The 12,231-nt window shown below is 37.0% G+C and overlaps 1 protein-coding gene and 1 long non-coding RNA gene across 2 annotated transcripts; both read left to right on the forward strand.

The window, feature by feature from the left end:
* Positions 1-119: 119 nt before the first annotated feature.
* On the forward strand, positions 120-988 carry LOC107563774 (uncharacterized). Its single transcript, XR_001606141.1, has 2 exons — positions 120-219; positions 798-988. It is a non-coding gene; the product is annotated as an uncharacterized lncRNA (long non-coding RNA).
* An 8,240-nt stretch (positions 989-9,228) lies between these two features.
* Positions 9,229-11,959, forward strand: LOC107563755 (nuclear factor 7, brain-like). The gene is made up of 6 exons (XM_016248697.1): positions 9,229-9,633; positions 10,395-10,490; positions 10,694-10,924; positions 10,999-11,021; positions 11,099-11,220; positions 11,355-11,959. Exons 1-6 carry the CDS (start codon positions 9,232-9,234, stop codon positions 11,837-11,839), a joined length of 1,359 nt encoding a protein of 452 aa, XP_016104183.1. The 5' UTR covers positions 9,229-9,231; the 3' UTR covers positions 11,840-11,959.
* The last annotated feature ends 272 nt before the right edge of the window (positions 11,960-12,231 follow it).

Consider the following 12,231-nt stretch of genomic DNA (forward strand, 5'->3'; position numbering starts at 1 on the left):
AGGTAGGTAGGTAGGTAGGTAGGTAGGTAGGTAGATAGATAGATAGATATAATTCACCAGCTAAATCCTACTGGGTGAACGTCACGTTGCGTAATGAATATTAATGAGCCAGGCGTTTATACTTACGTGTTTCCGCTCCGACCGACATTCGTCACACAGAGAGAGACGCGGCGGAAGACATGTGCAGAGTTGGAGCTTCTCGACTAAAATTAATTTAAGGTATTCTGATTGTTTTCGTAATATTGTTTATCATGGAAATATATTGTAAGATCTTGAAACGGTGCATAGTTAGAGAAATGTTTGGTTTGATGCGACTTGCGACAAGAGCATGTCACCACGTGTTTACCACGAGGACATAGCAGTCGGTTAAACGCATGCGATTTAATGTGTAAGAAAATTACTAATCATACAATGAATTTGTAATAAAAGCCTGTACTTTGTAAAACAATGTTGTACTTTGAAAATCTCCCTTTGAATGTTAATAGACATTAATATCTGCGTACTGGTGTGATTAGCATCAGTTAGCACTTTGAAACCCTGATTGGTTTTGAATGTGCACACAACTAGAGCCCTGCGTTGCTTGTCGTGCATTGTAGGGTGTAGGATGTGTGCTACAGTAAGTTACAGCAGGGTCTCTGTTCTCTTCTCTCTGCCCTCGTGAGAGCTGAGACGCTTCAGATCCTGCTACAGATCCATTCTAGAGTTTTTCGATCGAGCTGCTTCTAGATTTCAGATGAGTAATGCTGGCATGTGCTCACTGCAGGCCATTTCATGCTTTTATTTCTGTTGACTTGCAGGATGATGCAGAAACTGGTTTGGCGTCTCTGTAAGTGCTACTTGCGTCTCCAAACAATCAGGTGTTTATCGCTGACTTCAGCATGTGAAGAAATCATTCTGACAAAGCTGTGAGAACGACAGACCCTGGAGAATCTCTGTGACCTTCAAACACACCCAACAAATAAAGAGCAATAAAACGTTTACAAAGAAAGTGTCTCGAGTCAGTTTATCAATATTTTTGTCTGTTGCTGTTATGTGATTGAGATTTTAATGCATCTTATTGAAGAGATTTAATGCAAGTTCATTTTGAATGCATTTTAGAATTGATCCTGAACAGATCGATTATTCTTTGACCTGTTTTAACACTCACGTGATCAGAAACTCCACTCATCAAAAAAATAAATAACTAATAGAAAAATAAATGCCTTAAATGCACCTTAAAGTTGTACAACTCTTAAAATGACAACTCTTCTTGTGTTTTATTCAAAATGATGATTTATGGCTATAACCATAAACTGATCAATATGATTATTGTTTCTATATTGGTTGACTCAACAGATTGTGAGTACTAGGTGCTTTCCAAGAACAAGGCGCAGATGAACTTCGGTGAACCAGTCAACTTTGGGTGACTTCCAAGAAGGACACCTGCATCCAGTGGGAGGGATGAGATAAAGGTTATTATAAAAATGGTTAAACCTAGCAGGATCCCACAGTTAAAAAATATGCCCGGGGAGTAAAAATGAATTGTAGAAAGCCAGAGGAGAGAAATCGACAGAACTGTGATACCATTGTTCAAGAGTATATTAAGAATAAGGTATAAAAACTGATGGCTGGACAGAACAGATTCAGCTGCAGCAGCTGTTATCTCGGCTTTATTGTTGTGTTTGTCTCGAGACTTCAGAACAAATGAGCGTGACAGCACACAAACTCAGAAGAAACACACTGAGGTAAACATTCACAATGTTTAGTTTATTCATAACATGATATAGTTAAATAACACCATGACAAGTGAGCTATTTTACTCAATATTCTCACGACGCCAAAAACAATAACATTCAAAACACCTACAGAGTGCACGCATTACGTGAAGTCTAGTGCGCGTGCGCTCTGCCTGATCACTGCATGATCCAGTCTATTAAAATACATTCAGAATGATCACTAATTCAAGACATGGGGGCAGAAAATGTGTATATTTATACTCAAGTTCACACGGAAGAGTGCCTTTTTTTCTCCAAAAAATACCATATACAAATGTGATATAGATTTTTTACAACAGTTCAATAAACTACATGTTTTAATAAGAGACTTACGTTTTAGACACCATATTGCCTGTTTTTGCACTATTTCTCCAACAAAAATAATTCCAAACAAAGCCACAGCGCTGTTTTGCGTCTTTGAGCAACATGACGGTGATTCATTCCCGAATGAATCACTCGTTTAAATGACTCGGTTCAGTCGCAATGACTCACTTATTAACAGTGACTTACTGCCATTTACTGGCGGTTTTAATTTCACATTTAAAGTATCTTTTCATTTTTTTTAATTATTTATTTCAAATATCAGTATTCAATGTTTTATGTTTAATATATCAAAACATTATCTATGCATTTGTAACTGCAGGTTAAATGCATTCATGTCCTGCATTAAACTGTGTGTAAACGCATCTAAATGCCACTTCAGATGCAGCATATGTCTGGATTGCAAAGATGAATTTTGTTGATACTGATGTGGTAACTTGGTAACAGCCCAAATGTCTTATTCTTATTCCCTGATTAAATGTAAGAATTTGACTCAAAAGATAATGCACACTTATAGAAAAATGGCTTTATAAAGGTGAAATGCCCATGAAAGGTAAAAAATCTATTTAAACTTATCTGACCACCACACAGAATATGAAGAATATCAAATGATAACACAATCAATCAGCTGAATGAATGACTCAATACTCACTCATTAAGTTACTTTCCGTCACTTATTGGTAGTTCAGTTGAGAAGTATGTTGAAAAGTATGCATTTTTCCCCTCAACATTTCTTATTTGTATACTCATAAATGCATTTAAAACATTAATCTCATAACATTATTTATTGCAGTTGTAATTATTGTTATTTGCAGTGTAAATGATTTAATCTGACTGGTAGCAGCCCTATAGTGTATATTGAATTTATTGATAAATTGTAATTATTTGACATGTAAGATGATGCATACATCTAAAAAGGTTCAGCACTGTATGCTATCAATTTATCCTCTTCTTCTCTTCACTGTAATCTAGTGCATTATTATTATTATTATTATTATTATTATTATTATTATTATTATTATTATTATTATTATTATTATTATTATTATTATTATTATTATTATTATTATTATTATTATTATTATTATTATTATTATTATTATTATTATTATTATTATTATTATTATTATTATTATTATTTTCAATTCTAGGAAGCGCTCAATACAGCAGTCAAGACCTTACAGGACAAACTTCAACAAAGTGAAAACATAAAAGGCGTGTTTGAGGAAACAGTTCAACACATCAAGGTGAGGAAACAGAATCAAGACTATTTTCTTTACGTTCTTTATATTTAACATGAGATCCAGTGTATTATATTTTATTATTATTTTTGAAAATTACAAGCAGAAGACAGTGTATTACAATGCATCTCGGTATCTAAGTTTATCTCAGATATTACTGATGTGAAGTGTTTACTGATGTGTGGTGATTGAGATGATTGAAGTGAATGTGGTTTGATTTCAGTCTCAAGCTGAGCATACAGAGCGTCAGATTAAACAGCAGTTTGAGAAGCTTCATCAGTTTCTCAGAGATGAAGAAGAAGCTACAATCACTGCACTGAGGGAGGAAGAGGAGCAGAAGAAGCAGATGATGAAGGAGAAGCTGGAGGAGATCAACAGACACATCTCAGCTCTTTCACACACAATCAAGGACACAGAGGAGATGATGGAAGACAATGACGTCTGCTTTCTGAAGGTCTGATTTCAAATCATTGATTGAGTGATTGATTGATTGATTGAGGTGTTGATGATAAATTGTGTGTTTGTTCTGCAGAAGTTTTCAGTCTCAATGGAAAGGTGAGTGATCTGCTGGTGTCTCTGGTCTCTCTGCTTCTGAAGTCAAAGCCACTGCAGTTCTGATCCTGAATGTTCTTCCAGAGTCCAGATCTCATCACAGCCGGATCCACAGACGCCTTCTGGAGCTTTGATTCAGGTGCCACGTTACTTGGGCAACCTGCCCTTCAGAGTCTGGAAGAAGATGCAGGACATTGTCCAAAACAGTGAGTCTCGAGATGATCTGTGCTCTTACACATACACTCAAGGGCGTAGCCATCATTTCAGAAGTGAGGGGGTCCTTCAGAAATCATCCTAATATGCTGATTTGCTGCTCAAGAAACCTTTTTTAATTATTGTTATTATTATTATTATTAATGTTCTTGAGCAGTAAATCAGAATGATTTCTGAGGGATCGTGTGACTGGAACAACTTTAATTGTTCTCTAATTTCTAGCTTTTAATTGGCTTAGAAATCAGATAACTGCTGGACAATAACCAATACTAATGATTTTTTTATATACTACAAACACTTTTTTTTATCACATAATAAGGCAATACTGTAATAAATGCTATGTCAGTTAGCACTGCATTGTTCATATACTTTATTTATTACCTGGAGATGACTTGACAAACACAAATAAACCATATATTGTCGCAATCGTATGTTTAATGTCTTCATGTTTCCAAACGTTTCTGTTTTTCATACAGCGATAGCTGGATGCTTTTGTCCATATTAGGAATTTCCTCGTACGACTTTCAAGAGCGCCTCCGGCTTCGAGTATGAATGAAACGGAGTGTTTAGCACTCCGTGATGTTCATCTCGCCTTATTCTGGGTCCGAATAAAACATCAGATCATGCACAGACTATCCTGTCTCTTTGAATTTAAATCTATATTTATTCACACCGGCTCTTGAAAACCTCTATGCGAACACACTTGCCCGAAAAAATGTGGGGGACGAATTTACGTGATATTAAAAGTGGGGGGGGGGACACGTCCCCTGCGTCCCCCACGTAATCTACGCCCCTGCATACACTGGATTTTATATGTGGGGGAGGATTGACAGATGTTAGCATAATAAAGAACCAGACAAGTTACTACATCAAAAATATCTGAAAACAAGAGAAGACCATGATATTTACCTTTACAGTGATACAGCAGAGTTCAGTTTGATTGATTGATTGATCAATAGGACAAGTGTCATAATTCTTAATAATCTGTGTTTGATTCACTCTTGGTCATTATATGAACATCAGAATAAAAGCAGCTGTTGATTGTGTCTCATCAGCTCCTGTGATTCTGGATCCAAACACTGCTCATCCACGTCTCTTCGTGTCTGATGATCTGACCAGTGTGAGATACAGTGAGATTTAATGAGAGTTTCTCTGTTCTGGGTTCAGAGGGTTTTAACTCAGGAACACACTGCTGGGATGTGGAGGTTAAGGAAAGTCAGGACTGGAGTGTTGGAGTGACTGCAGCATCGAACCAGAGGAAGGGACATCATTTCTATAAGCCTGATGAGTGGAGTGTGTCATACAAGGTGTTAACACAGCATAGCTTTCCTGTTGAACAGAAGCTTGAGCAAGTGAGATTGTATCTGGACTATGACAGAGGAACAGTGTCATTCTCTGATCCTGTAACTAACACACATCTACACACATTCACAACCACCTTCACTGACACTGTCTTGCCATTCTTCTTTTGTTACAGGTTTTCCCCTCTGAGGATCTTACCGTTCAGTAGTCAGTAAACGTTACAGCTGTAGGTCTGGATCTTCCTGCTTTCATCATGTTTCAATATTTAATCCATATCACATGAGTAAGAGTGCTGTTGATCTGAATATCAGTGCAGCTGTGATTGAGCCGCAGCTGATCACATGACTGATATCCAGCTCTACAGACACACACACACACACACACACACACACACACACACACACACACACACACACCCACCAATATACTGATATTATACAACAGATCCATAAAGAAGTTAGTTCATTTAATAACCTTAAAAATAAAAATGATTAATGTATTAAACATACTGTAACAGTATTGATTAGGTGTTTTTTTCATATTATTTGATAATTTGGAGTTAATATCAAGTCACTTTATTCAGTCACAATATATCCAGATAGTTTCAGGAATCCCACACTCATGGAAAAACTGGAAATATCAGAGAATTTTAAAACTCTGATATGCAAGTCTGGAAAAGTCATGGAAATCAATAAAAACCTAAAGGTCATGTATTTATTTATATATATTGTATTCATTACACTCTTTTCTATAATATAATACACAAATATGTGACTGTGATTTCAGTCATGAAAAAGTGAAATCCCAGTAAGATATTTTATCCCTGTATGATATATTCCCAAATTAAACTAAACAAAATTATTAAACTGAATGCACACTTAAAATGAATGCTTAATTAAAATCAGTAGCATGACTCCTGTGAGCAGTGGAGTCTTCAGTGCGACTTTACTGACATCTAGAGATGAAAATGTACAGCTGACTCAAAAATGAACACTGATGCATTTGTAGCCATTGAGAGCATGCACCTCTGGATGTTCAGTGCAGGTCCAGTGTTTCTGACGCAGACATACAAAATGAATGAAGCCACACTGGTCTCAGAGCATCTGAAGGTCTTCTGGGAAATACAGTCTCTTGGATTCACCATGCAGCAGACAGACAATCCTAAGAAATGATGACTGAACGACTTTCCATTACTGATTGACTGTAGTACTGCTCCTAACCTGAATCCAGATCGGCCCACCCTGCAAAAAAACTAAACAAAACAAAAAATAGAATCCATCACAGAAATTCTAATGGATTCCACTACAAATACAATTACAAACTTTACAAACAATCAACTTTTTAAGCATTAAAACCATAAAAAATGGTTCCTTTTGGTTTTAACAAGCCAATTACCCAACAAACACAGAACGTTCCCCTAACGTTCCCATATGGTTCCCATTTGGTAAATATTTTGGGAACCAAATAAGAACGTTCTAGGAACATTCCCTGTAGGTTTTTTTTTTAATAACCTAAAAAGAACTTTCCCAGAACGTTCCCTGCAGGTTATTTTTAGGCTTTATTTTTATAACCCAGAGAGAACGTTACAAGAATGTTCCCTGAAGGCTATTTTTAAGTGTTAATTTTATAAATCAGGAGATTGACTTGGCCATTGTAGAATATTCCACTTTTTACCTTCAAAAACTTCTGGGTTACTCTTGCTGTATGTTTTGAGTCATCGTCCATTTGTACTATGAAGCGCCGCCCAATCAACTTAGCTGCATTTGACTAAATCTGGGTAGAGAGTATATCCCTATACACTTCAGAATTCATCCGGCTGCTTCTGTCTTCTGTCACGTCATCACTAAACACCAGTAACCCTGTGCCACTGGAAGCCACGCATGCTCATGCCATCACACTGCTCCATGTTTCACAGATGTTGTGTGCTTCGGATCATGAGCTGTTCCAAGCCTTCTCCATACTTTTTTCTTCCCGTCATTCTGGCATAGATTGATCTTAATTTCAGCCGTCTAAAGAATGCTTTTCCAGAAGTGGTCTGGCTTTTTTTTTAGATGTTTTTTTTGGCAGTCTAATCTGGTCTTGTTTGCAGCTTGTGGTGAACCCTCTGTATTTGCTCTTGTGAAGTCTTCTCTTGATTGTAGACTTTGACAGTGACACGTATACCTCCTGGAGAGTGTTCTTCACTTGGCTGGATGTTGTGAAAGGGTTTTTCTTTACCATGGAGAGGATCCTCTGATCATCCACCACTGTTGTCCTCCGTGGACGTCCAGGCCTTTTTATGTTGCTGAGCTCACCAGTGCATTCTTTTTTTCTCAGAATGTACCAAACAAACTGTTGAGTTGGCCACTCCTAATGTTCCTGCTATCTCTCTGATGGATTTGTTTTGATTTGGAAGCCTAACACTTGTCTGTTTCACTTGTATGGAGAGCTCCTTTGACTGCATGATGTGGGTTCACAGCAACAGCTTCCAAATGCAAACGGCACACTTAGAATTAACTCCAGAACTTTTACCTGCTCAACTGATGGAGAAATAATGAAGGAATAGCCCACGCCTGTCCATGAAATAGCTTTTGAGTCAACTGTCCAATTACTTATGGTCCCTTGAAAAAAAAAGGGGGGGGGGGGGGGAATCTTTTACCTGCTCAACTGATGGAGAAATAATGAAGGAATAGCCCACGCCTGTCCATGAAATAGCTTTTGAGTCAACTGTCCAATTACTTATGGTCCCTTGAAAAAAAAAGGGGGGGGGGGGGGAATTATTAAAGAGCTGTAATTCCTTAACCTTTCCCCCAATTTTGATGGGAATACCCTCAAATAAAGCTCAGAGTGTGCACTTTAAGCCCATATTCATTATATAACTGTAACTTGAATATATTTTGGTCAGCAGCTAAAATAATACAAACTGTGCCTGTGTCCAAATATATATGACCCTAACTTTATATATAGTATATATGGTTATATCTATGAATCTAAATCTCTAAAGTCCGTTCACACCACCAGCAACAAAGCATTCTTTAGACAATTCAGTTACAAATTACATATATAGTCTTGGTGTTGTTAGCAATAAGATTAGGATTGAAGTAATTATAATTCGACTAGTTTTCTCATTGTACACTCTTAAAAATAAAGGTGCTTCAAAAGGTTCTTCAAGCGATGCCATAGAAGAACCATTTTTAGTTCCACAAAGAACCATTCAGTCAAAGGTTCTTTAAAGAGCCATCTCTTTCTTACCTTTTTATCATCTCAAGAACCTTTTTTCGCCACAAAGAACCTTTTGTGAAACAGAAAGGTTCTTCAGATGTTAAATGTTCTTTATGGAACCATTTAGACAAAAAGGTTCTTCTATGGCATCGTGAAGCACCTTTATTTTTAAGAGTGTGAGAAGTAACATTCTGCTGTTGGAGAGCTTTTTATATAAACTAGAGCAGCATTTTAAGCGCATTAAATCATTAACCAGATGAACAACGCCTACATTCTGTTGCCAACGGTCACTGTACCACAAGTAAACAGTTCTCCATTGAAATTAATAGGATCATGTCACTTTGTCACTGCATGTTACTGACGGTGTGAACAGGCCAACTCTACAATTCTGTCATTGACTTTACATAGGGACTATTCACACAGAACTGAAGCACCAGAACTGACTCTTTCCATCCATTCATATTCTAAATCACAATCCAGAGATCAGAGTCAAATCATGCAGCAAAGGGTCAAAGAGCATAAGATACAAACAGGTAAGATAATAAAAATGCAGAAACTCCACCCTCTTACAACACTTACCAGGAAGAGACGGTTTCATTATTTTTGAAAAGAGGTTTAAATAAGGGGATCTCTTGACAACAGTGAAAATGGCTTCATTAAATGTATCTGCAGAAGACCTTTCTTGTCCCGTGTGCTGTGAAATCTTCAAGGATCCTGTTGTTTTATCATGTAGTCACAGTGTCTGTAAAGAGTGTCTTCAACAGTTCTGGAGAATCAAAGAAACTCAGGAGTGTCCTCTCTGCAGGAGAAGATCCTCGAGAGATGATCCTCCTTATAATCTTGCATTAAAAAACCTTTGTGAGTCATTGCGGAGGCAGAGAAATGAGAGGTGTTCATCAGGGTCTGAGGAGATCTGCAGTTTACACAGTGAGAAACTCAAACTCTTCTGTCTGGAGGACAAACAGCCTGTGTGTTTAGTGTGCAGAGATTCACAGAAATACATCAATCACACGTTCAGACCCATTAATGAAGTAGTTTCTTCTTACAAGGTAGGACAGTTTAATGATTTTGATGGCTTTTGTGTTTGTATGTTTTTTGTTTAGCGTTGTTGAAATTTGTTAGATTTTTTTCTGTTTTATATCCAAGTACAACATTTGCAATGAACTTGTAAATAGCAATTATGTGAAAAAAATGCACCACTGAATAACAAATATCATGCAAATTACAAGATCCAAAAATGGCTTTCCTTGTCACTATTAGGCAGGAGCTGAAATTCTTTATAGCTTCATAACATGACGTGTCTGGACAAAGGTTCATTAACAAACTTCAAAATTTATTTCACACATAAAAACACCATAATATACAAAAACAATAAAAACTAAATAAATAAATAATCAATCAATCTTGTGTAATGCATTACCTCTGAATTGCAATTATGCTCTTGTTTTCCTTTGCTTTTTCACAAGCTTGTCCTTAATACATGAACACAAGTAGACTAGTACAGTAAGGAAATGGTTTAATTTTCCTCGTCTGATCAAAATTCAAATTTCAAAATCATTAAAACCTGGTTTAATGGCTAGTGGAGAAAAGCAACGTTAGAAATTTTTGTCTACATAAATATAATAATAAAACGTTCATATTAATATTCATTCAAAATACATATCATTACTTTTAATAACCTATAGCTTTAAAATATAAACATACTAAATTAAAACAAAATAATAGAAATTGATATGTTGAATTGCCTGAAAATCACTTTCAGATATCCCAGTAACCATGTTTTAGAGATTTTCACTTTGTCAAATTGTAGGAGGAGCTCAATACAGCACTGAAGACCTTACAAGAGAAACTGACACATGGAGAGAAAATGAAAAGAGAGTGTGTGAAAACAGTTCAACACATCAAGGTGAGGAAACAGAATCAAGAGTCAAATACTCAGCAATCTCAACACAGTTTATCATAATAGATATTGGACACAGGCTTATGACCACAATAAAAGGATGGGAATCAAGAACCAAGAAAAGCTAAATCATAAATTACTTCATGGTTTGTAAAGACATCCGTAGTGTGTTGATTGAGATGATTGAAGTGAATGTGGTTTGATTTCAGTCTCAAGCTGAGCACACAGAGCGTCAGATTAAACAGCAGTTTGAGAAGCTTCATCAGTTTCTCAGAGATGAAGAAGAAGCTACAATTACTGCACTGAGGGAGGAAGAGGAGCAGAAGAAGAAGATGATGAAGGAGAAGCTGGAGGAGATGAACAGACACATCTCAGTTCTTTCACACACAATCAAAGACACAGAGAAGATGATGAAAGACAATGATGTCTGCTTTCTGAAGGTGTGATTTCAGATCATGGATTGATTGATTGATTGATTGAGTTGTTGATGATAAATTGTGTGTTTGTTCTGCAGAAGTTTCCAGTCTCAATAGAAAGGTGAGTGATGTGCTGGTGTCTCTGGTCTTTCTGCTTCTGAAGCCAAAGCCAGTTCTGACTCCTGTATGTTCTTCCAGAGTCCAGATCTCATCACAGCCGGATCCACAGACGCCTTCTGGAGCTTTGATTCATGTGCCACGTTACTTGGGCAACCTGCCCTTCAGAGTCTGGAAGAAGATGCAGGACATTGTCCAAAACAGTGAGTCTGGAGAAGATCTGTGCTCTTACACATACACTGGAAATGGGTGAAGATTTTACAGATTTAAAGATGTCTGATGTGTTTGATCAGTTGGACAAACATCATAAAAGCAGCTGTCGATTGTGTCTCATCAGCTCCTGTGATTCTGGATCCAAACACTGCAAATCGAGATCTTGTCCTGTCTGATGATCTGAGCAGTGTGAGATACAGCTGGAAGAAACAACCTGTTCCTGATAATCCAGAGAGATTTGACTATTATTCTTGTGTTCTGGGTTCAGAGGGTTTTAACTCAGGAACACACTGCTGGGATGTGGAGATTAAAAAGAGCCAATGCTGGAATCTTGGAGTAACTACAGCATCAAACCAAAGGAAGGGACGTGATTTATTTAGCGCTGATGTCTGGTGTGTGTGGTATGGATTATATGAACCATCTGGTTTTCCTGTTGAACAGGATCTTGAGCAAGTGAGAGTATATCTGGACTATGACGGAGGAACAGTGTCGTTCTCTGATCCTGTAACTAACACACATTTACACACATTCACAACCACCTTCACTGACACTGTCTTGCCATTCTTCCGTTGTTATAGGTTTTCCCCTCTGAGAATCTTACCAGTATAGTCAATAGCTGAAGTTAATATCAAGTCACTTAATTTCATACACAATATGCTCAGATATTTTCAGAGCTGCTACAGTCATGGAAAACCTAGAAAAAATATCAAGTAATTTTTAAACTGTGATATCCAGGTCTAAAAAACACATGAAACTCAAAAATACATAAAAAAGTGAAAAATCATGCATTTCTTTAATATTTAATATTTTCATGTTGTTCCAGACATGTATGACTTGCTTTCTTCTGTGGAAAACAAAACTAGAAAGACACAGTGTGCTGTAATGTACGGAAGCAAACACCACAGTGTTGTATGTGGGAAAGATTGACACAGAGCTGAAATAAAAAAAGCTTGCAGTAGCAGATCACCCAGACCTCGGCACTTGTGATAAAGAGTTGGTAA

The sequence above is a fragment of the Sinocyclocheilus grahami genome, unplaced genomic scaffold (assembly GCF_001515645.1).
Source record: "Sinocyclocheilus grahami isolate Dianchi unplaced genomic scaffold, SAMN03320097.WGS_v1.1 scaffold888.1, whole genome shotgun sequence".
NCBI lineage: Eukaryota > Metazoa > Chordata > Actinopteri > Cypriniformes > Cyprinidae > Sinocyclocheilus > Sinocyclocheilus grahami.

Coding starts and splice junctions, on each gene's coding strand:
- LOC107563755 (XM_016248697.1), top strand. CDS start 9,232: ATGGCTTCATTAAATGTATCTGCAGAAGACCTTTCTTGTCCCGTGTGC. Junction 9,634..10,394: donor AAGTAGTTTCTTCTTACAAG/GTAGGACAGTTT, acceptor GTCAAATTGTAG/GAGGAGCTCAATACAGCACT. Junction 11,022..11,098: donor TTTCCAGTCTCAATAGAAAG/GTGAGTGATGTG, acceptor ATGTTCTTCCAG/AGTCCAGATCTCATCACAGC.